General features: G+C 41.9%; 1 protein-coding gene across 4 annotated transcripts in view; it reads right to left on the bottom strand.

The window, feature by feature from the left end:
• The window catches only part of LOC139561834 (sodium/potassium/calcium exchanger 2-like), a 158,722-nt gene that overhangs the window by 67,478 nt on the left and 64,033 nt on the right, over positions 1 to 27,211 (bottom strand). For 2 of the 4 annotated variants that reach the window (XM_071379135.1, XM_071379137.1), the window contains exons 3-5: positions 23,001 to 23,042; positions 15,870 to 15,978; positions 3,575 to 3,589 (exon numbers count right to left, since the gene is read on the bottom strand). In XM_071379135.1, the coding sequence (XP_071235236.1) occupies positions 3,575 to 3,589; positions 15,870 to 15,978; positions 23,001 to 23,042 (166 nt within the window). The remainder of the gene's footprint in view (positions 1 to 3,574; positions 3,590 to 15,869; positions 15,979 to 23,000; positions 23,043 to 27,211) is intronic. The other 2 variants (XM_071379136.1, XM_071379138.1) reach the window with 2 other exon arrangements.

Below are 27,211 nucleotides of genomic sequence, written 5' to 3'. Positions count from 1 at the left end.
ACCTTCTTAGGGAAGCTCATCTGCCTTCTCGTCGTCCTCACCAGGGTCTTGACCTGACCACAGTTCGCCGTCGTAACCGACTTCAGTGGGCAAATGCTCACCTTCAATGGCCACTGGCACGCTGGAGAAGTGTACTCTTCATGGATGAATCCCTGTTTCAACTGTACCAGGCAGATGGCAGACGGCGTGTAAGGCGTCGTGTGGGTGAGCTGTTTGCTGATGTCAACGTTGTGAACAGAGTGCACCATTGGGTTGGTGGGGTTATATTATGGGAAGGCATAAGCTATGGACAACAAACACAATTACATTTTATCGATGGCAATTTGAATGCACAAAGATACTATGACGAGATCCTGCGGCCCATTGTCATGCCATTCATCCGCCACCATCACCTCATGTTTCAATCAGCATGATAATGCACAGCATGAAAATGGCCCAGTTCTTCCATGGCCTGCTTCCTCACCAGACATGTCACCCATTGAGCACGTTTGGGATGCTCTGGATCGATGTGTACGACAGCGTGTTTCAGTTCCCGCCAATATCCAGCAACTTCGCACAGCCATTGAAGAGGAGTGGGACAATGTTCCACAAGCCACAATCAACAGCCTGATCAACTCTATGCGAAGGAGACATGCCGCGCTGTATGATGCAAATGGTGGTCCCCTGTGGCTCAGTTGGTAGAGCATGGCGCCAGGGTTGTGGGTTTGATTCCCACGGGGGACCAATACAAACATGTATGCATTCACTACTGTAAGTTGCTCTGGATAAAAGCATCTTCTAAATTACTCAAATGTAGATACTGACTGGTTTTCTGATCCATGCCCCAATCCTTTTTTAAGGTATCTGTGACCAACAGATTATGGGCCCAATGAATTTATTTCACTTGAGTGATTTTCTTAAATGAACTGTAACTCAGTAAAATCTTTGAAATTGTTGCATGTTAAGTTTATATTTTTGTTTAGTGTAGTTATAGTTATAAAGTTTGAAGTAAGAATAGCGTGAACATTTTAAAGTTGGTCTTGTAGCTTAATTGGACAAGGAGCAGGACTATTTTGAATAGCTATTACTGTCTTCCTATTGTTCTCATTCAAACACATTATTTTATGCAAATTTCAAATCGTTATAGTAGGAAAATAACTAATAGTATCATAAATCGGAATGCAAGCCGTCTTAGATGGAGCAGTGGCAAATCCAAATACCTCCCATTCAAGCCTATGGCGCTTTTATGAACATTTAAAATGGTTATAATTCAAAAAAGTACACCTAGTATCAAAAAACCTTTGACAAGGAATCAAAGTTGGGTCAGTCTGAACATCTCAACGTTGGTTTGGTGTTTATAGCTTAAAATGGTGTAATTTTCCCCATGTAAGTCTATGACCCTTTTATTGTCATTGAAATACGTTGGGAGTGTATTAAATATTGTTGTAGTATAAAAAGTATAAATGTAATAAAAAATATTTCCTCAAGCAATCCAAGTTGGGGCCATCGGCACATTTAAAAGTTGGTTTCATGTTTACAAATCATAATAACTTAAATAATTGAAGCGCTAGAGTGGGCAGAATAAATAGTATGTGTGCAAGCACATTCATGGTACATTGAATTTATAATGCGCATTTCATTGAAAAACTATCTCAAAGTGCTACAGTGAGTACATAGCCCTGTCACATTATGATCCCTATCATCAGGGGCGGACCATCACTGAAGGCGGGACTGGACAAAGCACCAAATTGTATTGTATTAGGTAATTTATTTAGTCTACTATCATCTATGAATTTGTGACTAACACAAGTTGTTGATTTCTAAAGAGATGCTAAACCTAGCTGCTTCCGGATCCTATCACAGCATGCAGTACTCTCTTCGAAAAAAGGGTTCCAAAAGGGTTCTTTGGCTGTCCCCATAGGATAACCATTTTTGGTTCCAGATAGAACCCTTATGTGTTCCAGGTAGAACTCTTTTCTGGGAAAAAGGCTCTACATGGAGCTCCTGACTGGCGCAGCCGTCTAAGACACTGCATCTCAGTGCTAGAGCCATCACTACAGACACCCTGGTTTGAATCAAGGCTGTACCACAACCGGCCGTGATTGGGTGTCCCATAGGGCGGCGCACAATTGGCCCAGCGTTGTCCAGGTTTGGCCAGTGTAGGCAGTCATTTAAATAATAATTTGTTCTAAACTAACCTGCCTAGTTAAAAAAAAACATGGAACCAAAAAGGGTTCTCCTATGGGGCTAGCCAAATAAGCCTTTAAAAGGTTCTAGATAGCATATGTTTTGCTATTAGCATACGAGCATAGCGTCTTTGTTCTTCATCATATGCTCTGCCAGAGCGTGCTCTGGGATGAGCTACCAACCCTGTCGTTCACGTTTTGTTCACATGACAACATGACTTTGCGCCACTATTTTATATTTTTCTGTTTTCCCAGTGTATACCATGTTCAGGGCGGAGTTCAAATTCTTCAACTAGCTATCTAAATTGCGAACTAGATCAAGATGGAGCACGCATTTAGTTTTATTTATCCCAAAAGTTCTAATTCCCCCAGTCACAGATCTGTGTAGACCTCTGACAATGATGCTGATCTCAGCTATGAATATTCAAAACTCCACAGAAGACCAGACTGTGGTCGGATCAGAGGTCTGGTTAAGAACTTAGATGTACTGTAAGGCTGTGCTGCTTACTATGGCATGATTTTGCTATTCTAAGAGAGCTCAGGCACAAAACCAATGTTCAATGTAGCCAACCCCCCCCCCCCCCCTGTTTTCTGCAGTTCAATATTTAATGCAGCTCCTAAGTGATATTGTTTTTAGCGCCACACTGATGGAAAAAGAGAGAGTGTGCCGACAGGTGTGGTGTGTAATAATAGCACAGGGCGTAGCCAGATTTGAATTGTCTCTTCCAAAAAAGGACCTTCAATAAAACAGGATGAACACAATAAATTTAGGAACCAATTCCAAAACAGAAATGATACAACTCTATAATGACCAAATTACCCATTTGTGCAAGTTAAACATCCATGGTTACATTACAAGTGCCATCAGTTTAGAGTTTTGCATTTACAGTTTATATACCACTTACAGTACTTACAGTACAAAATGCAGCAATGTGATTGAAAAAAACTGTAATGAAAACGTGTGCCTGACACTGCAAGGATTTCTAAACACATTTCCCAAATGTTTGTGTCATTGTGGTTTGTCACACGTTATGACCATAATACTAACACGTTTTTTTGAACATACCAAGCTACCAAAATACATTTTTGCTAGTGTCAGAGACTAAAATACAATGACACATGCTGTTTGTGTCATCCTGAAAACATGTAGATTTATTAAGGAATCAAAGTGGCAAGAATCTTCTCCCTCAACTGTGCAAACACACCACAGATACAGTGGGCAATGGTTGGCCACTGACTGTTTTTGGTCTTTCCATAGTCCTCTGTCCTCTACTTTTTTTGGACGTGTGTCAAAGAACAAATCATGTACTTAGTTCTCCCAGTGTTTGGCCCCAGTGTATCTCCCAGTGTATTGTTACAATGGTTAGCTTACAAGGGGTAAAAAAGAGATAATTAGAAAAGTAACTCACCAGAATCAGCAAATTCTGAGGGGACAGAGGAAAAAAGAGAAATACAGAGAGATAGAAAGGGAGAGAGAAAAGACAAACCAGATGATGTATAAGTTGGTAAAACATGATAAAACATTGGACCTTAATCTTATGAAAGGTTTGCATTATGCTTAGGCCATTAACACCAATGAGAGTTGGCTCTGAATTATCTGAATGAACTGGATAAATTATGGTTAACTAGATCAAAAAATAAAATAAGCACATTTGGCCATTGGAATATTGCTACAGTCTTAGAAAAAAGGGTTCCAAACGGGTTCTTTGGTTGTCCCGATAGGAGAACCCTTTTTGGTTCAAAGTAGAACCCTCTGGGGAAAAAGTTCTACATGGAACCCAACAGGGTTCTACCTGGAACCAAAAATAGTTATTCAACGGATTCTCCTATGGGGGACAGCCGAAGAAGCATTTTAGGTTCTAGATAGCACCTTTTTTGACAGACATGTACTGGACTTTATAGACATGATTTTCTGGGAAATGGGCTTCGTTGTTCCTGAGCTTTACAGTGAGGTTATATTCAGCTTTAATAATACAAAACAATGTACCACAGTCTTTAAAAAATAAATATTTTTCAAATTGTATTAGTTACATGCGCCGAATACAACAGGTGTAGACCTTACAGTGAAATGCTTACTTACGACCCCCTAACCAACAGTGCAGTTTAAAAAAAATATGGATAAGAATAAGAGATAAAATTAACAAGTAATTAAAGAGCAGCAGTAAAAAATAACAATATATACAGGGGGGTGCCGGTACAGAGTCAATGTGCGGGGGCACCGGTTAGTTGGGGTAGTATGTACATGTTGGTAGAGTTATTAGTGACTATGCATATGTAACGGATGTGAAATGGCTAGCTAGTTAGCGGGTACGCGCTAGTAGCATTTCAATCAGTTACGTCACTTGCTCTGAAACCAATATGTAGTGTTGCCCCTTGCTCTGCAAGGGCCGCGGCTTTTGTGGAGCGATGGGTAACGATGCTTCGTGGGTGTCAGTTGTTGATGTGTGCAGAGGGTCCCTGGTTCGCGCCCGTGTAGGGGCGAGGGGACGTACTAAAGTTATACTGTTACATTGGTGCCGTGACCCGGATCACTGGTTGCTGCGGAAAAGGAGGAGGTTGAAAGGGGGGTGAGTGTAACGGATGTGAAATGGCTAGCTAGTTAGCGGGTACGCGCTAGTAGCATTTCAATCAGTTACGTCACTTGCTCTGAAACCAATATGTAGTGTTGCCCCTTGCTCTGCAAGGGCCGCGGCTTTTGTGGAGCGATGGGTAACGATGCTTCGTGGGTGTCAGTTGTTGATGTGTGCAGAGGGTCCCTGGTTCGCGCCCGTGTAGGGGCGAGGGGACGTACTAAAGTTATACTGTTACACATAGATGACAACAGAGAGTGGCAGTAGTGTGAAAGGGGGGGGGGCAATGAAAATAGTCTGGATAGCCATTTGACTAGATGTTCAGGAATCTTATGGCTTGGGGGTAGAAGCTGTTCAGAAGCCTCTTGGACCTAGACTTGGTGCTCCTGTACCGCTTGTCATGTGGTAGCAGAGAGAACAGTATATGACTAGGGTGGCTGGAGTCTTTGACAATTTTTAGGGCCTGGTATACAGGTCCTGGATGGCAGGAAGCTTGGCCCCAGTGATGTACTGGGCCATTCACACTACCCCTCTGTCTTGCACCATGGTAAATGAATACCAACCAATGGAAGGTTGTTCTTTGCATTCCAATACAAGCTCCTATCCCACTGGGCACACACTGGTTGAATAAACATTGTTTCCACGTCATTTAAATTAAATTGACGTCTGTGCCCAGTGGGATGTGTCTTGTGAGACTAGACAGCATCATTCCACTTACTTTTACAAGTCTCTATGAGATATTTATGAACACTGCCGGCTTTATATAACACCACTGAGCCACTTAAGGTCTAAAAGCCTGCAAGGGTTGGTGAGGCTTAAGGACAAGATACTTTGGCTCTGTCTTTGACTGATGCTTCTGCTTGCCCTATCCAGTGTGGGCAGACAGTAGCAGAGCATCTGGTCTCAGACAGCTTCTACCTCCAGGCCATAAGACTGTTAAACAGCGTCCTTAGCCGTCCACCCGCACAAACATGAGGTTCAGAGATTATTTGCACTTTATTTTCCAATCGTTTCATTCTGAACAGAATCCCCGAAATATTTGTTCCGTTCCACTGTTCCGACCAGCAAAACAAGGTTCTAAACCATGGTTTATATAATTCCTTTCGGTTTCTTTTTTAACCTGTGAAATTGATTATTTTTTACATTTAGCTAATTCAATTACTTCACCAATCAGTGCAGATAGAGCAGCTTGCCATGTAGCGGGCAAGATAGTTGTTTACATGTGCGGTGGACAGACAAGTGTAGGGCGCGAGATGCAGGCGGGGGGAGATTGAAAGAGGGTGGAGGAGGAGGCTGCTTGAAGCGTTGGATGTCTTGTTATGACATGCATTATCTGAATTAAGCCCACAGAATTATACGTCACCTACAGAGGAGTGGCTTTGAATGTCTTTGAACTTATGAGAGTTGACTGGACCAGAGCTAGCTTGCTAACACGCTTGTGTGTGTAGTGCGGCACCAGAATTAAAAACACATCTTACCTTTTTGCAGTTAATAAAGCCAATATGAAACTATAGTATCCTTAACAAGCATTGAAAAATGTTTCCATTCTTCTCTAATGAAAAATGTATCTTCCTATCTTCTAAATCACGCTTTTAACTGATGTTCCCTCTAATATTTTGGGGGACTGAGCAAATTTTAGGTCTTGTGAGCAGGAACTTGAAAGTTGTGAGATTTTTCGCAACATCCGGCACGCATTTACAGTGAACACTGAGGCTGTACCTTTACAGTTTTAGCCAGTAGCCAATAGGCTTTCGTGGCTACTTTAGCATAATGTAGGCCTACCCACAAAACCAATGGGGCAAATCCCACTTCCACATGGAAATATCCTTTGATTTATATGATTTAGCCTACAGTAGCCTATATGTGGTGTTCAATGTAGGCCTACATTGCATGAGACTTAAAAATAAAAAAATACATTATTGATATCATTTTTTACTTGATCTGTAACACTATGGGCCAAATAGGTAACTGTAAATTGCATTGTGTTGTATGATGCAAGAAACCACTTTCTTATTGGCTTATTTTCATACTCAAGCCTGTCTCAAAATACAACACTGCCCCTTTAATTAAGATGTAAGCTTCTTTCTTGACTGTTTTTTCAAAGACTGCCTGAAATGTGGCCTACACGTTTTGTGCTTTTGTAGAAAGCAGTAACCCCCCATTGCTGACCTTTACTTATCTATAACGGGGATAATAACTCGCTAACTAGCAAAGAATATCAACACTCATGGGTGATTGAAAGACCACTTGTGTGCTACCCCAGCCAATAGAATTCTACACCGTTGCACTCTGGCTCTGCCTAAAACAAAATTACAGACTCAATTTTGCAGAATTTGATTTGTTTTGGTTTGTTGCATTGAAAAGGGGCTGACGTTGGTTTTGGTTGAAATGTTGATTCGATCACAGAGAAAAATGTAATCTATATAGTGCAAACTCAGTGAAGATGTCTCTGCAAGGCATCACATTTCTTCTGCGCAGCAGTCCTAGAGGGAACATCGCTTGTTACATCAGTAGATTACTGTAGCCTATGCTTCAGAGGGGGGAGGGGCAGGTAGCGTAAAACATAAATTATGTTGATTACATTTTGCAAATCCAATCAATTTTCCAAGTTGATTCAGCATCATCACATCATTTTTGGGGGTTGAAATGGCATGAAAAACGTTGATTCAACTAGTTTTTCCCAGTGGGTACTGTATATTCTATCGTGTACACTAAGTATACAAAACATTAAGAACACCTGCTCTTTCCATGACATAGACTGACCAGGTGAAAGCTATTTATTTTATTTGACTTTTATATAACTAGGCAAGTCAGTTAAGAAAAAACAAATATTTACAATGACAGTCTACCCCTAAGCCGGACAACACTGGGCCAATTGTGTGCCGCCCTATGGTACTCCCAATCACAGCCGGTTGTGATACAGCCTGGAATCAAACCAGGGTATGTAGTGACACCTCTAGCACTGAGATAAAGTGCCTTAGACCGCTGCAACACTCAGGAGCCCCACAATGGGGAGCCGCAGCTATGATCCCTTATTCTTTTTAAATTTAACTAGGCAAGTCAGTTAAGAAAGAAATCTTATTTACAATGACTGCCTACCAGGGAACAGTGGGTTAACTGCCTTGTTCAGGGGCAGAATTACAGATTTTTACCTTGTCAGCTTGGGGATTTGATCCAGCAACCTTTCGGTCACTGGCCCAACATTATAACCACTAGGCTACCTGCCTTATTGATGCCACTTGTTATTAAATCCACTTAAATCAGTGTAGATGAAGGGGAGGACACAGGTTAAAGAAGGATCTTGAAGTCTTGAGACAATTGAGACATGGATTGTGTATGTGTGCCATTCAGAGGATGAACGAGCAAGACAAAATATTTAAGTGAATGGGATATGGTAATAGGTGCCAGGCGCACAGGTTTGTGTCACAAACTGCAATTTTGCTGCGTTTTTAAAGAATGTGTATCAAGAATGGTCCACCACACAAAGGACATCCAGCCGAATTGACACAATTATGGGAAGTATTGGTGTCAACATGGGCCAGCATCCCTGTGGAACGCTTTCGACACCTTGTAGAGTACATGCATCGACGAATTGAGGCTGTTCTGAGGGCAAAAGGCCGGGGTGCAACTCAATATTAGGAAGGTGTTCGTAATGTTTGGTATACTCAGTGTATATTTCCCACCACATCTTAATGCTCTACTGCTGCTAGTTTTACTACTACTTTTATTTTATACTTTTTCATTTTTGTTTACCACTTATTGCCTTATTGTGTTATTGTTGTTACTTTTATTTTTACTATATTTCACTACACTGTTGAGAGGTAGCTCTCAAGTAAGCATTTAATTGCACCATTTATACCCTGATGTATCCTGTGTATATGACGAATGAACTTTTAATTGATTTGGTTTAGTAATAAAGGCTACTTTGCATAGTCAGGATCTTTCCATGTAAATAATATGGAAAACACTGACTCTGAGACTGGTCTGAATAATTTATAATCTTAACATCATTCCATTATCTTTTAAAGGAACTGCACAATGTTTCAAATCACTTAAAGGATCACATGGTACAAAAATGATTTAACCACCATGTGGTAAGTATTTGAAATCTATTTGAGAACCACATACAGTTGGCTTCTAAACAAACTGCAAGAGGGAGAAGGTTGCACGGTTGCATTTATTTCTCCACCACACTATGCCCTCACACATGTATATTCCCATACCAGACTGTGATTTAGAACTTTATCAGCCAGATGGAACGACTAAATGTAAATAATGGTAAGTGGGTAATGGAGCATCTAGGAGTGTGACTAGGAGGTGATGCATTGTAATAGTCACTTAGCAGTCAGTCAGGGCACAATTTATTAATATTATTTTTGAATCATTTAATTGAAGGCTCAGCTTTCCAGGAAAGTGAAGACTGTAAAAGCTGAAATCATTCCAGTCCAACTACAACTCCCAGTACAATTAACTACACAACCAGTCCTCAGAACGGCTAGTCATTAGTCAACACTAGTCATTTACTCCTTTAAAACTATTGACAATATTTATTCACACCTGCGTTTCAAAAATGTATTCGGTACTCACTTATTTATAAAAAAAAAGAGAAAAAAAGGGAAATGCTCAACTATATTCATCCCACATATAAAAACATGGCTGCTATGTTTCTATGAACTTCAAAAATCTCCTTCGTCTAAGCTTTAACATGGAGAATCTTTTGGAACGCAAATCATTCAGGGCATCCTCAAGTTCCTTGCCTTTCTATTTGCATTGCAAAATTGGGTGATATTTTCACCCTACTCCCTTGATGGGATCAGATTGGAATGACACTGCACCTCCCCACTGAATTAGCATATTCAGCCCTGACGCTATGCCATTTATAATTTCTCTGTAAATAGCTAATAGGTTTTCAACTTGGATTAAAATAAATCAGCGCTCTCCTTCACTAGATTCCCGATATTACACTGAGCTCACATTACATCTAAGATGTTTCCCTTAGCAGGCACTTATTAGGATAAAAGCACTACACATATCTGTGGGCTAATAGTGTTTGTGAAAGTACCATTATATGGACTCTCACCATGACATACAGTGCCTTCAGAAACTATTCATACACCTTGACTTATTCCACATTTTGTTGTGTAACAGCCTCAATTCAAAATGTATTTAAAAAATAGATTTTCTCACCCATCAACACAATATCTCACAATGACAAAGTGAAAACATTTTATTATTAAAAATTTTTTTATCCAGAAGTGTAATTTATGTAGCTATTCAAACGCCTTTGCTATGCCACTCCAAATTGAACTCAGGTGCATCCAATTTCCTTTGATCATCCTTGAGATGTCACTACAACTTCATTGGAGTCCACCTGTGGCCAGTTCAATGGTTTAGACATGACATTTTAGACAGAAACACACCTGTCTATAACAGGTCCCACAGTTGACGGTGCATGTCAGAGCAGAAAGGAACTATCCATATATCTCTGAGATAGAATTGGGGAACGGTATAAAACCATTTCTGGAGTGTTGAAAGTTTCCAAGAGAACGGTGGTCTCCATCATTGGGAAATTTAAAAAAATATATAACTACCCAGACTCTGCCTAGAGCTGGCTGTCTGAAACAAACTTGGTAAGAAGGACCTTGGTCAGGGAGGTGACCAAGAATTGATTGACAACTCTGACAGAGCTACAGAGTTTCTTGGCTGAGTTGGGAGCAAAGCACTGCACCAATCTGGGCTTATGGGAGAGTGGCAAGATGGAAGCCACACATGAAAAAAAGGCACATGGCAGCACGCCTGCAGTTTGCAAAAAGGCACGTGAAAGACTATGAGAGATTAAGGCAAAAGATTATGTGGTCTGATAAGACAAAAATGTAACTATTTGGCCTGAATGCAAAGTGCTATGTCTTGAGAAAACCAGGCACAGCTCATCACCCATCTAACGCCCTGACTAATGTGAAGCATGGGTGGCAGCATCATGCTATGGGGATGCTTCAGTGTCAGGGATTGTGAGACTGGTAAGGATAGAGTAAACTAAATAAATGGAGCCAAATACAGGCAAATTCTTGATGAGAACCTGCTTCAGAGTGCAAACGACCTTAGACTGGGGGCGAAGATTTATGTTCCAACAGGACAATGGCCCCAAGTATACAGCCAAAGCAACACTGCAATGGCTTTAGAACAATAATTTGAAAGTCCTTGAGTGGCCCAGCCAAAGCCCAGACTTGAATCCCATTGAAAATCTGTGGAAAGACTAGAAGATTGCTGTTCACCGCCGCTCCCCATCTAATGTAACAGAGCTTGAGAAAATCTGCAAGGAAGACTGGGAGAAAATGTCCAAATCCAGATGTGCAAAGCTGATATACAGATGACTCTAAGCTGTAATCGGCGCCAAAGTATGGACTCGGTGCGAATAATTATGTAAATTTGATATTTCTGTATTTCATTTTCAATATATTTGCAAACATGTTTTCATCCTGTTATTATGGGGATGGGTGAAAGATGGGTGTGTAGATGGGTGAAAAAAAAACATATTTAATCAATTTTGAATTCAGGCTGTAACAAAACAAATGTGGAATAAGTCAAGGGTATGAATACTTTCTGAAGGCACTGTAGCTATATTTATTATATGATGTCCTTGGAGAGGTGACACTGGATTTCAGGCCAGAGGCATAGCTCAAGCAAAAACAATAATATTGATAGTCTTCATTTGGACTGGATCTGGAATTTACTTGAGCTCACAAGCACCACATATTTTTTCATTACTGATGTCACTTTGTTTTGAAGATAGACAGTAGTGATAGGAAAATAACTTCAACCTAGTCCATGGTCAGGACCATTCTTAAGCAGGGAATACCTGAAGACTTGTAATTTGCAAAAAGTTGACTAAATTACAAACGGCTAAAACAGCAGGTGCATTATTTGACTCCATCCTCCCCTTCAGATATGAGATGGAAATTAAGACCTCATCTCACATGGGGTATTGAGGTGCCCACAGTTTTTTGTGAGCTCAGTGACACAAGAAAGAAACAGAGCAGGGAGACTGGTAGACACCATGACTCACTGTCAGTGAGTGGTTCGTGGCACCTTAAATTGGAGAACGGGCTCATAGTAATGTCTGGAATGGGATGAATGGATAGGTATGGTATTAAAGACATTAAACACATCAAACAAATGGTTTCCTTTGACCTAACGAACTTCCTTGTGGATTCCTTGTGGTAAGACGAAGCAGATGCTAAACTACAGGACTGTTTTGGTATCACAGACTGGAACATTCCGGGATTCTTCCGATGGCATTGAGGAGTACACCAGTCACTGGCTTTTCAGTCACTGGCTTTATCATTAAGTGCATCGAGGACGTCGTCCCCACAGTGACCGTACGTACATACCCCAACCAGAAGCCATGAATTACAGGCAAAATTCGCACTGAACTAAAAGGTAGAGCTGCTGCTTTCAAGGTGCGGGACTCAAACCTGGAAGCTTATAAGAAATCCTGCTATGCCCTCTGACGAACCATCAAACAGGCAAAGCGTCAATACAGGGCTAAGATTGAATCGTACTACACCGGCTCCGATGCTCGTCTTATGTGGCAGGGCTTGCAAACTATTACAGACTACAAAGGGAAGCACAGCCGCGAGCTGCCCAGTGACACGAGCCTACCTGACGAGCTAAATCACTTTTATGCTTGCTTTGAGGCAAGCAACACTGAGGCATGCATGAGAGCATCAGCTCTTCCGGACGACTGTGTGATCACACTCTCCGTAGCTGACGTGAGAAAGACCTTTAAAACTTCTTAAGGCTAGGAGGCAGTATTCGGAAGTTTGGATGACTGACGTGCCCAAAGTAAACTGCCTGTTACTCAGGCCCAGAAGCTAGGATATGCATATAATTGGTAGCATTGGATAGAACACATTCTCAGGTGTTTTTTCAAGGTGGCTCTCATTTGGACTGTAGTCTTGTGGCGCGCGTGGATGAGGGCACACACTTCGTTATTTATCGCCGGTATTGAACACACTACATTCCGTATTAAATTGTATCATTTATTTACATATTAGGGTACCTAATGATTGATTAGAAATGTAGTTTGACTTGTTTGGACGAAGTTTATTGGTAACTTTTGGGATTCCTTTGTCTGCATGTTGAACGAGTGAAACGGGTGGATTAGTGAATCAAACACGCAAAATAAACTGACTTTTTTGGGATATAAAGAAGGACTTTATCGAACAAAACAACCATTTGTTGTGTATCTGGGACCCTTGGGATTGCAAACAGAGGAAGATCTTCAAAGGTAAGTGATTTATTTTATCGCTATTTCTGACTTTTGTGAAGCCTCTGATGGTTTGGAAAATGTTTTTAATGCTGGTGTATGTGGGGCGCTGTCCTCAGATAATCGCATGGTATGCTTTCGCCACTAAAGGCTTTTTGAAATCTGACAAAGCGGTTGGATTAACAAAAAGTTAAGCTTTTAAATGATGTAAGACACTTGTATTTTCATGAATGTTTAATATTACGATTTTTGTATTTTGAATTTCGCACTCTGCAATTTCACCGGATGTTATCGAGGTGGGGCGCTAGCGGCACGCCTAGCCCAAAGAGGTTTTAAACAGGTCAACATTCACAAGACTGCGGGGCCAGACGGATTACCAGGACCTGTGCTCCGGGCATGTGCTGACCAACTGGCAGGTGTCTTCAATGACATTTTCAACCTGTCCCTGAATGAGTCTGTAATACCAACATGTTTCAAGCAGACCACCATAGACCCTGTGCCCAAGAACACAAAGGCAACCTGCCTAAATGACTACAGACCCGTAGCACTCACGTCCGTAGCCATGAAGTGCTTTGAAAGGCTCGTCATGGCTCACATCAACACCATTATCCCAGAAACTATAGACCCACTCCAATTTGCATACCGCACAAACAGATCCACAGATGATGCAATCTCTATTGCACTCCGCACTGCACTTTCCCACCTGGACAAAAGGAACACCTAAGTGAGAATTCATTGACAACAGCTATTCATTGACACAGTACCCTCAAAGCTCATCACTAAGCTAAGGATCCTGGGACTAAACACCTCCCTCTGCAACTGGATCCTGGACTTCCTGACGGGCTGCACCCAGGTGGTGAGGGTAGGTAGCAACACATCTGCCACGCTGATCCTCAACACGAGCCCGTAAGGGGTGCGTACTCAGTCCCCTCCTGTACTCCCTGTTCACCCACGACTGCATGGCCAGGCATGACTCCAACGCCATCCTTAAGTTTGTAGACAACACAACAGTGGTAAGCCTGATCACCACAACGATGAGACAGCCTATAGGCAGGAGGTCAGAGACCTGGCCGGGTGGTGCCAGAATTACAACCTATCCCTCAACGTGACCAAGACTAAGGAGATGATTGTGGACTAGAGGAAAAGGAGGACCGAGCACGCCCCCATTCTCGTCGATGGGGCTGCAGTAGAGCAGGTTGAGAGCTTCAAGTTCCTTGGTGTTCACATCACCAACAAACTAGAATGGTCCAAACACACCAAGACAATCGTGAAGAGGGCACAACAAAGCCTATTCCCCCTCAGGAAATTAAAAAGATTTGGCATGGGTCCTGAGATCCTCAAAAGGTTCTACAGCTGCAACATCGAGAGCATCCTGACTGGTTGCAGCACTGCCTGGTACGGCAATTGCTCGGCCTCTGACCGCAAGGCATTACAGGAGGTAGTGCGTACGGCTCAGTACATCACTGGGGCTAAGCTGCCTGCCATCCAGGACCTCTACATCATGCGGTGTCAGAGGAAGGCCCTAAAAATCGACTGTTCTCTCTATTACCGCATGGCAAGCGGTACCGGAGTGCCAAGTCCAGGACAAAAAGGATTCTCAACAGTCTTTACCCCCAAGCCATAAGAGGTACCTGAACAGGTAATCAAATGGCTACCTGGACTTTTTGCATTGTGTGCCCCCCCAACCCCTATTTTACGCTGCTGCTCCTCTCTGTTTATCATATATGCATAGTCACTTTAACTATACATTCATGTACATACTACCTCAATTACCCCAACCAACCAGTGCCCCCGCACATTGGCTAACCGGGCTATCTGCATTGTGTCCCGCCATCCACCACCCGCCAGCCCCTCTTTTACGCTACTGCTACTCTCTGTTTGTCATATATGCATAGTCACTTTAACCATATCTACATGTACATACTACCTCAATCAGCCCGACTAACCGGTGCCTGTATATAGCCTCGCTACTGTATACAGCCTCGCTACTGTTATTTTTCACTGTCTTTTTTACAGTTGTTTTTATTTCTTTACTTACCTATTGTTCACCTAATACTTTTTTTGTTTGTTGAAATTGCACTGTTGGTTAGAGCCTGTAAGTAAGCATTTCACTGTGAGGTCTACACCTGTTGTATTCGGCGCACGTGACAAATAAACTTTGGTGGTAATTAGGGGGATGTACAGTGCGTGGGCCTTTCTGTTCTTTCCATGTGTTTGATACCATTCCATTCACTCTATTCCAGCTATTATTATGAGCCGTCCTCCCCTCACTAGGCTCCTATGTGGTACTGTATATGTTCACAGAGCCCTGGTCTGAAATAACAAGCAAAATTCTGCTTCAATAAATCACAATATAAAGTATAGGGACGAAGCCACAGGTTTAACCTGGGAATGTTATTTACAGCTCTCAGAGCTATACTGTAAGTCAGAGCAGCAAGTGACTAGAAGTACATTATACTACTGTACTGCTCTGAGAGGGATAGTAGTGGATAGTGCTACATTTATGGTAGACTGAAGACAAATCCATTTCACAGCATACATTCCATTTCACGGAATATAGGTTTTATGGTGTGTTCTATATTTATTTATCAAATAGCCATGAAGAACATGGTTCTATTAGAATCGATCTAATTGCAAAAACGTATGTGCAACAACTCAACCTCTCTCCATTGAATGTTGGTCGAGTGACAGAAAGTCCTGGGTTAAACTGAAGAGAACCGGGATTATGAACACACGTTAACCTTCTGGCACTGTATGGAAGTGAACCAGGCAAAGATAAAACCAAGGCATACCATGTCGCTTTGTGTAAATATTAGCAGCAAGACAAGAATAGAGAAACAGTGTTGTGTATGTTGGATAACTGCTTACCTTCACTGAGCGGGTCCAGTGTGTGGATCATAAGCTGAAAAATGCTGTTTCTCATCAGGCTGTTGTGCAGGGAGGCTGAGCTGCCACCTCTCTGGAGTCGTGGCCTAGCCTGCAAAAGGAGGTCAACGCTGTCAACAAACAATGGCACATTTACACAATCCTTTCAAGTCCTTGGCTGTTCCCCTAAGGAAATACCTGAAGGACAAAGGCTTGTGGCACCTGGCCACACGACTGGACAGTATTCCAGGTGTGACAAAACTAGGGCCTGTAGGACATGCCTTGTTGATAGTGTTGTTTAGAAGGCAGAACAGAGCTTTATTATAGACAGACTTCTTCCCATCTTAGCTACTGTTGCATCAACATTTTTTGACCATGACAGTTTACAATCCAGGGTTACTCCAAGCAGTTTAGTCACCTCAATTTACTCAATTTCCACATTATTTATTACAAGATTTAGTTGAGGTTCAGGGTTTAGTGAATGATTTGTCCCAAATACAATGCTTTTAGTTATAGAAATACTTAGGACTAACTTATTTATTGCCACTCATTCTACTGGCTGCAGACCCTTTTTAAATGTTGCAATGATTTCACCCACTGTATTAGCTGACGTGTACAGTGTTGAGTCATCCGCATACATAGACACACAGGCTTTACTTAGAGCCAGTGACATGTCATGACAGCTGCACTGGGGAATTCCTGATTCTACCTGGATTGTGTTGGAGAGGCTTCCATTAAAGAAACCCTCTGTGTTCTGTAAGACAGGTAACTCTTTATCCACAATATATCAGGGGGTGTAAATCCATAACACATACGTTTTGCCATCAGCAGACTATGATCGATAATGTCAAAAGCCATACTGAAGTCTAAAACAGCTCCCACAAACTTTTATATCATCAATTTCTCTCAGCCAATTTCTCTCAGACTCTCAGCCAAACCTCAGCCAGTCATTTGTGTTAAATGTCCTTCCCTATAAGCGTGCAGAAAGTCTGTCAATTGTTTAATGTAAAATAGCATTGTATCTGGTCAAACAACATTTTATCCAAAAGTTTACAAAGGGTTGGTAACAGGCTGAATTGGTTTGCTATTTGAGACAGTAAAGGGGGCTTTACTATTCTTGAGTAGCGGAATGACTTTTGCTTCCCTTTAGGTCTGAGGGCACACAATTTACGTACAGTTGAAGTCGGAAGTTTACATACAATAAGGTTGGAGTCATTAAAACTAGTTTAGCAACCACTCCACAAATTTCTTGTTCACAAACTATAGTTTTGGCAAGTCGGTTATGACATCTACTTTGTGAATGACACAAGTAATTTGTCCAACAATTGTTTACAGACAGATTATTTCACTTATAATTCATTGTATCACAATTCTAGTGGGTCTACATACAAGTTTACATACAAGTTTACATACACAAGTTGACTGTGCCTTTAAACAGCTTAGAAATTCCAAAATATTATGTCAAGGTTTTAGAAGCTTGTGATAGGCTAATTGGCATCATTTGAGTCAATTGGAGGTGCACCTGTGGATGTATTTCAAGGCCTACCTTCAAACTCAGTGCCTCTTTGCTTGAAATCATGTGAAAATCAAAAGAAATCAGCCTTGACCTCAGAAATAGGTCTGGTTAATCCTTGGGAGCAATTTCCAAACACCTGAAGGTACCACGTTCATCTGTACAAACAATAGTACGCAAGTATAAACACCATGGGACCACGCAGCCGTCATACCGCTCACGTTCTGTCTCCTGGAGATGAACGTACTTTGGTGCGAAAAGTGCAAATCAATCCCAGGACCTTGTGAAGATGCTGGAGGAAACAGGTACAAAAGTATCTATAGCCACAGTAAAACCAGTCCTATATCGACAACCTGAAAGGCCGCTCAGCAAGGAAGAAGCCCCTGCTCCGAAACCGCCATAAAAAAAGCTAGACTGCGGTTTGCAACTGCACATGGGGACAAAGACCACACTTTTTGGAGAAAAGTTCTCTGGTCTGATGAAACAAAAATAGAACTGTTTGGCCATAATGACCATCGTTATGTTTGGAGGAAAAAAAGGGGAGGCTTGCAAGCCGAAGAACACCATCCCAACCGTGAAGCCTGGGGGTGGCAGCATCATGTTGTGGGGGTGCTTTGCTGCAGGAGGGACTGGTGTACTTCACAAAATATATTGCATCATGAGGATGGAAAATGAAGTGGATATATTGAAGCAAAATCTCAAGACATCAGTCAGGAAGTTAAAGCTTGTTCGCAAATGGGTCTTTCAAATGGACAATGACCCCAAGCATACTTCCAAAGTTGTGGCACAATGGCCTAAGGACAACAAAGTCAAGGTATTGGAGTGGCCATCACAAAGCCCTGACCTCATTCCTATAGACAATTTGTGGGCAGAACTGAAAAATCATGTGCAAGCAAGGAGGCCTACAAACCTGACACAGTTACACCAGCTCTGTCAGGAAGAATGGGCCAAAATTCACCCAACTTATTGTGGGAAGCTTGTGGAGGCTACCCGAAACGTTTGACCCAAGTTAAACAATTTAACGGCAATACTACCAAATACTAATTGAGTGTATGTAAACTTCTGACCCACTAGGAATGTGATGAAAGAAATAAAAGCTGAAATAAATCATTCTCTCTACTATTATTCTGACATTTCACATTTTTTAAATAAAGTGGTGATCCTAACTGACCTAAGACAGGGAATTTTTACTAGGATCAAATGTCAGGAATTGTGAAAAACTGAGTTTAAATGTAGTTGGCTAAGGTGTATGTAAACTTCTGACTTCAACTGTAGGCTTAGATTGAAGATATAGCAAATAGGAGTGGCAATATCGTCCGCTATTTTCCACAGTGATTTTCCATTCAAGTTGTCAGACCCAGGTGGCTTGTCATTATTGATAGACAACAATAATGTTTCACCTCTTCCACACTTACTTTTCAGAAATCAAAATTACAAATGCTTGTCTTTAATAATTTGGACAGTTATACTTGGATGTGTAGTGTCGGCATGATGGAGCTGAGTTTGCCTTTTTGCAAACTCCAAAGCTTTTTACTATCATTCTTTATATATTTTATATCTTTGTTTCACAGTATAGTTTATTCTTTTTTTTCAGTTTAGTCACATGATTTCTGAATTTGCAGTACGTTTGCCAATCGGTCGTGCAGCCACACTTATTTGCAATTCCTTTTGCCTCATCCCTCTCTTTAATTCCTCATCAATCCACGGGGATTTAACAGTTTTTACAGTCATTTTCTTAATGGGTGCATGCTTATTAGTAACTGGAATAAGCAATTTCATAAATGTGTCAAGTGCAGCGTCTGGTTGCTCCGCATTACACACCACAGACCTGCAAATATTATTTATATCCTCAACATAGGAATCACCACAAAACGTATTGTATGACCTCGTGTATATACTATATTAGGTTCAGCTTTTGGAACTTTGGTTTCCCTAGATATGGCTACTATGTTGTGATCACTACATCCGATGGATTTGGATATAGCTTTAAAGCAGATTTCTGCAACATTAGTAAAGATGTGATCAATGCATGATTTAATTTAATTCCTGTGTTGTTTGTAAATACCCTGGTTGGTTGACTGATAACCTGAACAAAGTTTCAGGCACTGGTTACAGATTAACCAGATTTTTTTTGTGGGCAGCTTGATGAAAGCCAGTCGATATTAAGGTCACCCAGAAAATATACCTCTGTTGAAAATCACATGCATGTCATACATATTTTCCGGAAACTGACTGTTAGCACTTGATGGTCTATAGCAGCTTCCCTCAAGAATGGTGAGGCTGGTGAACCTGTAGCCATATTACTTCAATAGTATTTAACATGAGATGCTCTCTAAGCTTTACAGAAATGTGGCTCTGTATATAGGCTGCAACACCGCATTGGTGTTTCTGTCTTTTCTGTAGATGTTAAAGCCATGTATTGCTACCACTGTATCATTAAATGTATTATCTAAGTGAATTTCAGATAGTCAAAATACGAATGTCATCTGTTACTAGCAAGTTATTGATTTCATGAACCTTGTCACTTAGGCTATATATGTTAATGTAGGCTATTTTTATCACTTTTCTGGAATGCTAGATTTTTTGTATTGCTTTACTGGGAAGCGTATTATTATTTACTGTATGTTTGAGCTGATAGTTCAGGGTGAGCTGCACACAGTGGACTTCCTACTAGGGCACACCGCCTCAGTGCTAACAATATAACGCTGGTTCATAGACACATGATTACTGTATACAATAGATATAGGATCGACAGAGGCATTCAGGGGAGTTAGAGGGACATAAAAGTTACTTCATTGTGACTGCCAACACACCTGAGATTATGTACATTTTCTGCAGCATTACTACAACTCACCATTACAACGGTATCTGAGCTGGGGTTGAGTCATTGATAAGTCATTGTCTCAACGCAGCCTTGAAATGTGTGGACAGAGTCTAGGAGCGAAGATGATTTGGATGGACTCCGTCATTCATGTAGAGCATCTTCTGTTTCCAAAAGGTGTCAAAGTTATCTACAAAAGATATTCCAACAGAGCTACAGGAAACTTTTTGCCAGGTGTGTAATGCTAGTAGCCTGCTGAATCTTCCACACCCACGGCCCAACGTTGGTACCAGACCTGAAATAATTGCCAGCTTTTGGGAATTTTTCAGAGCTAGCCCTCCTTTAAAATAAATTTTCAGCAGTTCCGAGTTAGTCATAGCCCTCCTAGACCCCACATAGACTGTGTCAGCTCCCGGCAGCTGTCGCTGAATGGTTGGAAGCAGCCTTGTTATGCTCCAGGATAGCAAAGGGTTTTTGCCCCAGGAACTGAGATGTTTCTTACCATAGAGCTGCGAATGGCGACAGCTAGTGCAATGGCCGACGAGGTCCGGCCGTTCTTTCACAAACCTCTCGAGGACTGAAGGGCGGTGGGACCCGATGGACCCGAGCCAGCTGTAGTATACATCGTGGATGATGAATGAGATGGAGTATTAGACAGTCTCACGGTCTGATGAGGGGGAGCTCTGAGGATCTGAACCTGAGGTAGAAGCCACAGGAGAGGGAGACAGAACAGAAGGCGCAGGTACCTCCGGATCCGATCTCATATCAGAAACCCCCAGGGAAGAAGGCGCCAGAACCTCTGGATTCAGGGCAGCGAAGCTGTTTCTAGACTGAGTCCAGTCCGGGCTTAACTTCGACAAGGAGGCCCCCGTTGCCAGAGGTTGCTGTTTTCGACTTCCACTGCGAGTGACATATCTCCATGGCTGGTTGGTAGGATTGAGAACAGGAACATCCACCAAGTCATTCAGGAGCATCCTACTAACTCCATTCTCAAGGGAAGGGGAAGACTCCTTCGGGGAGGGATCCCTGCAGAGTACCAGCCAGTCGGCTATGGAGAGCCGACACGGCAGTGACACTTCTACCAGGCCAGAGCGACGTTCGGCTACTGGGGTTGAAGAGAAAGAAAATGTAAGCAGCCGTGGATTCCCCAGTAGCTTGTGTAAGTCTGCTACATGTTTGCTAAGAGTAGCCACTTTGCTCCTGTAGTCCTCTGCAAGCAAACAGTTGCTATATTGAAAGTCTGGGAGATCCACATTGCCCCGGAATAAAGCAAAATAAACACAACTCCTGTAGCGTTGAATACGTTTGTTAGCATCCTCCGTTTGAGGCTACAGGCTAGCTAGGCTAGCTAAGCTAGCTGGGCTTCCTTGTCTCTCTACATGACAGGGAATTCTCAACTTTTCTGAGAGAGAATTACACGGCTATTAAAACTGTCAGGCCAAGGTAAGCCTACACCAAACACACAATTAATGTGAATGTTTGTAAAATTCCAATGTGAAAAATGTATTGTAACTCAGGCTAGTAAAACACGTTTCGTCAACTGCCTTCGTTAAGGCTGCATGGAATTTCTGTTAATGCAACTCTGTGCAGCCAATGGCAATGTCCGCTTTAGGTACAGTATATTGTCAGGGGCCGCTTGTGGATTTGACAGCTCTAACGCAGTTCCACCTCCAACACAGCAATCAAAGCCCTTTCTGACAGGTCTACTGTGCCTAATACCATAATCTTTAATGAGACTCTGTTGCATATGATTCACCGTTCATCCTTTGCATGAAAGCCAGAAGCTTTCATGCTAAATGTAAGCTTAATTCAATAGCAGCTAATGCTAAAACAGGCACAGGGCCAGGGGTATCAGACAGAATGCACCACTCCATAGGTTAAAGCAACCGATTACAGCTAAAGTGGTCATCATGATATCGCCAAAATAGCCTTGCCAAGGTTACTCTGGTGGTTTGAGCTGAACTTGAGATATGTGGGATATCGGCCACCGTCATAGGCGTCAGCTGTTTTGAGTGTGCCCGCTTTGGCTGGCCTGTGGTGATGCTTCGGCCCAATCTGGAGGTGTCAGCTGCTAATTCTTAAGGCCATATGGTTGTGAGCGGGTTGGGACGCACAAGACTGTCTGCGCTGTTTGTGAAAGGCCACAAGGATGCAGCTTAGTGGAATCCGCTGAGAATTCTCCTTTTGCTGTTCAAAACAGTTTTGGGGCCTTTTTGGACAAAATGTAAAGTTAATATTTCATTGTTGCCTATATTGGTTCTCAGGACTTTTAGCAAAACACTCTCTGATCATTAACTTTATTTTTAGCATTTTGGATATATTAACTGGTCTTCAAGTGTTTGAAACTGTAGGCATCATTGTATAATAACTCACAGTAGCACTAGTGACGTCCTGAGAGAGTAATATTTGAATTGCAAAGACAGACCCGAGTGGAGCAGCGGTCTAAGGCACTGCATCTTGGTGTAAAAGGCGTCACTACAGTCCCTGGTTTGAATCCAGGCTGTGTCACATCCGGGCCGTGATTGGGAGTCCTATAGGCCAGCGCACAATTGGCCCAGCGTTGTCTTGGTTTGGCCGAGGTAGGCCGTCATTGTAAATAACAATTTGTTCTTAACTGACTTGCCTAGTTAAATAAATGTTCAATAAAAAAGTTTTACGAGAGAGATAGAGATACTACAGGCAGGTTGGACCCATAAAACAGAGAACGCATGGTTCTTGAGTACAGTATGGAAGGAGAGAAAGAAGTTAGACTAGCCATAGAGACACAGACATACACATAGACAAACCAGACAGGACCTACCGACAGCTTGCTCTCATCCTCTGGTGCCCCGGGACTCACAGCCTTCACATCGAAGAAAAGAGAGAGGGAGAAAGAAAAAGAGCACATAGATGTGAAGCATGCCTTACAATCCAGAGACAGGCAGATGAAGACAGTAGAGAGACATTAGTGTCGTAGTGATGATGATTTGACGAGAATGGATTCAAGAGACTGACACCACTGCAGTGCTGTGTCTACTGTATGTCAGTCATTACATAGCTGACCAAGATAGGCTCCTGATTAAAAATGTGTTTCTCAGCAGGCTCTTGAGATTTATCAGCCAAATGGAAAACCACTCAAGCTATTCTTAATCCCAAACTATAGGCAAATCCATGGGGGAAAAAGGAGTTAAAGTAATGGCGGACATGCATGAAGATGGCCGCCCCCATGTACTTACCATGTTTGCCTCATTTGCTAAGTTTGCTGTACTATACATTGCTCTCCGTTATGCTTTTTTGTATCAGCATTGTTTAGCATACATGATCCCAATTCTAGCTCCAAGACGGCGGCAAAAACTTTTTTAAATGAAAATGTAGATTGTGCTGATTTATTGTTGTGCCAATACAGTTACATATCGCAATATTATTTTGGCCGAAATTATATTGATACATTGACTCCAAGAATCTATTTGTAAAAAGATATACAGTATATATTGTGTACTTTATTTTATTCTAAGTAGAGTTAGCTGGCGCTAGTCGGCTGTACCTGCTCCAAAACTCTGGTATTTTTCCTTCTATAGCTAGTTCTACATCTTTGTTTTAAATAGTGAGCCAACATGTTTTCATCACTTTTATTTCAAAGACTTATCAAAACGAACTTCTCATGCATCTCTGCAGCAGACGACGACAATTTGAAAAAAATACAAACTAGATTGGGCTGATTTATTAAAATCAATACAGTGAGCAAAATGTTTGGAACATGAAATCGCAATAAAATTGCCATATTGAATCGTGAAAATCATGAGAATCGCAATACATATCATATCAGTAACTAAGAATTGTGATAAAAATCATATCGTGAGGTCCCTGTTAACTCCCAGCCCTAGACGTCATATCTGAATTCCTCCATCTGAATTCCTCCATCAAAACAAAGCAGTGCGACAGAAACAACAACACAGAGTTACACATGGAATAAACAAGCATACAGTCAATAACACAATAGAAAGAAAAAGAAAGTCTATATACAGTGTGTGCAAATGGCATGAGGAGGTATGGCAATAAATAGGCCATAGTAGCAAAGTAATTACAATTTAGCAGATTAACACTGGAGTGATAGATGAGCAGATGATGATGAGCAGATGATGGTGTGTAAGTAGTGATACTGGTGTGCAAAAGAGCAGCAAAGTAAATAAAAACAATGTGGGGATGAGGTAGGGTAAATTGGGTGGGCTATTTACAGATGGACTATGTACAGCTGCAGCGATCGGTTAGCTGCTCAGATAGCTGATGTTTATAGTTAGTGAGGGAAATGTAAGTCTCCAGCTTCAGCGATTTTTGCAGTTCGTTCCAGTCACTGGCAGCAGAGAACTGGAAGGAAAGGCGGCCAAAGGAGGTGTTGGCTTTGGGGATGACCAGTGAGTTATACCGGCTGGAGTGCGTGCTACGGGTGGGTGTTGTTATTGTGACCAGTGAGCTGAGATAAGGCGGAGCTTTACCTAGCATAGATTTATAGATGACCTGGAGCCAGTGGGTCTGGCGACGAATATGTAACAAGGGCCAGCCGACTAGAGCATACAGGTCGCAGTGGTGGGTGGTATAAGGCACTTTGGTAACAAAACGGATGGCACTGTGATAGCAAATTGGATGCAGTCTGAGTAGAGTATTGGAAGCTATTTTGTAGATGAAGTCGAGGATCGGTAGGATAGTCAGTTTTACTAGTGTAAGTTTGGCGGCGTGGGTGAAGGAGGCTTTGTTGCGAAATAGAAAGCCGATTCTAGATTTGATTTTGGTTTGGAGATGTTTGATATGAGTCTGGAAGGAGAGTTTACAGTCTAGCCAGACACCTAGGTATTTGTAGTTGTCCACATATTCTAGGTCAGAACCGTCCAGAGTAGTGATGCTTGTCGGGCGGGCGGGTGCGGGCAGCGAACGGTTGAAAAGCATGCATTTGGTTTTGCTAGCATTTAAGAGCAGTTGGAGGCCACAGAAGGAGTGGTGTATGGCATTGAAGCTCGTTTGGAGGTTAGTTAACACAGTGTCCAAAGAAGGGCCAGATGTATACAGAATGGTGTTGTCTGCGTGGAGGTGGATCATGGAATCACCCGCAGCAAAAGCGACATCGTTGATATATACAGAGAAAAGAGTCGGCCCGAGAATTGAACCCTGTGGTACCCCCATAGAGACTGCCAGAGGTCCGGAAAACAGGCCAGATTGTGTATGGATTGTGTATGTGTGCCATTCAGAGGGTGAATGGGAAAGACAAAAGATTTAAGTGCCTTTGAACAGGGTATGGTAATAGGTGCCAGGCACACCAGTTTGTTTCAAGAACTGCCACGCTGCTGTGGTTTTCACGCTCAACAGTTTCCTGTGGGTATCAAGAATGGTCTACCACCCAAAGGACATTCAGACAATTTGACACAACTGTGGGAAGTATTGGAGTCAACATGGGCCAGCATACCTGTGGAACACTTTCGACACCTTCTGGAGTCCATGCCCAACAAATCGAGGCTGTTCTGAGGGCAATATTAGTGTTCTTAATGTTTTGTACACTCAGTGTAAACTCAACTCATATTACAACCCGAATCAGTCCCCCAACAAAGTTTGTTTTAATCAAAGTAAGTACCCTGACAGTAGCCTAAGCAACATCTCAAGACATCAGTCAGGAAGTTAAAGCATGGTCGCAAATGGGTCTTCCAAATGGACAATGACCCCAAGCATACTTCCAGAGTGGTGGCAAAATGGCTTAAAGACAACAAAGTCAAGCTATTGGAGTGGCCATCACAAAGCCCTGACCTCAATCCCATAGAAAATGTGTGGGCAGAACTGAAAAAGCGTGTGCGAGCAAGGAGGCCTACAAACCTGACACAGTTACACCAGCTCTGTCAGGAGGAATGGGCCGAAATTCACCCAACTTATTGTGGGAAGCTTGTGAAAGGCTACCCGAAACCTTTGACCCAAGTTAAACAATTTAAAGGCAATGCTACCAAATACTAATTGAATGTATGTAAACTTCTGGGAATGTGATGAAAGAAATAAAAGCTGAAATAAATCATTCGCTCTACTATTATTCTGACATTTCACATTTTTTAAATAAAGTGTTGATCCTAACTGACCTAAGACAGGGAATTTTTACTAGGATTAAATGTCAGGAATTGTGAAAAACTGAGTTTAAATGTATTTGGCTAAGGTGTATGTAAACTTCCAACTTTATGTCTCAATGTCTTCCCTGTTAAAAGTTAGAAAAAATCCTAAAATGAAATTTTAAAAATGAATTTTGCCAACAAAAAAAAATCCTAAAAAACACAATGAATAAGTATTGAAATATTGCTGTTGATAATGTCCTTGAGATAAAGGACATTAAAGCATAGGTTGCAGATTTTGTCATTGCATTCATTAATTAATCAATTCACATACTCACTGCATAAAAAATAACTCCATCCCCTCTAAACATGGAACCCCTCTAAACATGGAAGAGCTGCATTTCCCACAGTGAAATCTATGTGTGCTTGGGCTGAGGGTTGGTTGGCAAGCAATGCATTGTCAAACCTGTTAAACCAAACTCCCAATATAGTTGTATTATTTTCTATGACAGGATAGGAGCAGAAGCAGGGAGACTGAGTATAGCAGGCGTACTCAACTACTATCTGAGAATGTCCGGTCACACACACATTTCCTAGGTGGTCCGGATGGACATTATAATTTATCAGTGTAGGAATAAACCCCACATTGCAACCCATGCGACCTCAAACTGTTCAAACTGTTCACACCCCTATTGTTGGCGGAGTGAATATTTTGCCATTTTAAAGCACATTTTATGCAATTCTACACAGCTCTTCATGGAGTGGAGAGAAAATGTTACAGCTTTAAACAAAATCTCCTGCAATTCTACGCATTTTGCTGTCTTATGTGCGTTCATATGATACCCGAGTGACTCAACAAAATCAATGTGGGCCCTGGGGATTAGATAGCAGCCTAATTTACCTACCTAGCTAACATGCACTAGTTGATCAACTGGACATTTCTGACAGGTTATGA

This window comes from Salvelinus alpinus, chromosome 31 (genome assembly GCF_045679555.1).
Source record: "Salvelinus alpinus chromosome 31, SLU_Salpinus.1, whole genome shotgun sequence".
In the NCBI taxonomy this organism is placed as follows: Eukaryota; Metazoa; Chordata; class Actinopteri; order Salmoniformes; family Salmonidae; genus Salvelinus; species Salvelinus alpinus.
Note: the sequence above shows the minus strand (reverse complement) of the source record. Positions and strands in the feature narration are given on the sequence as shown.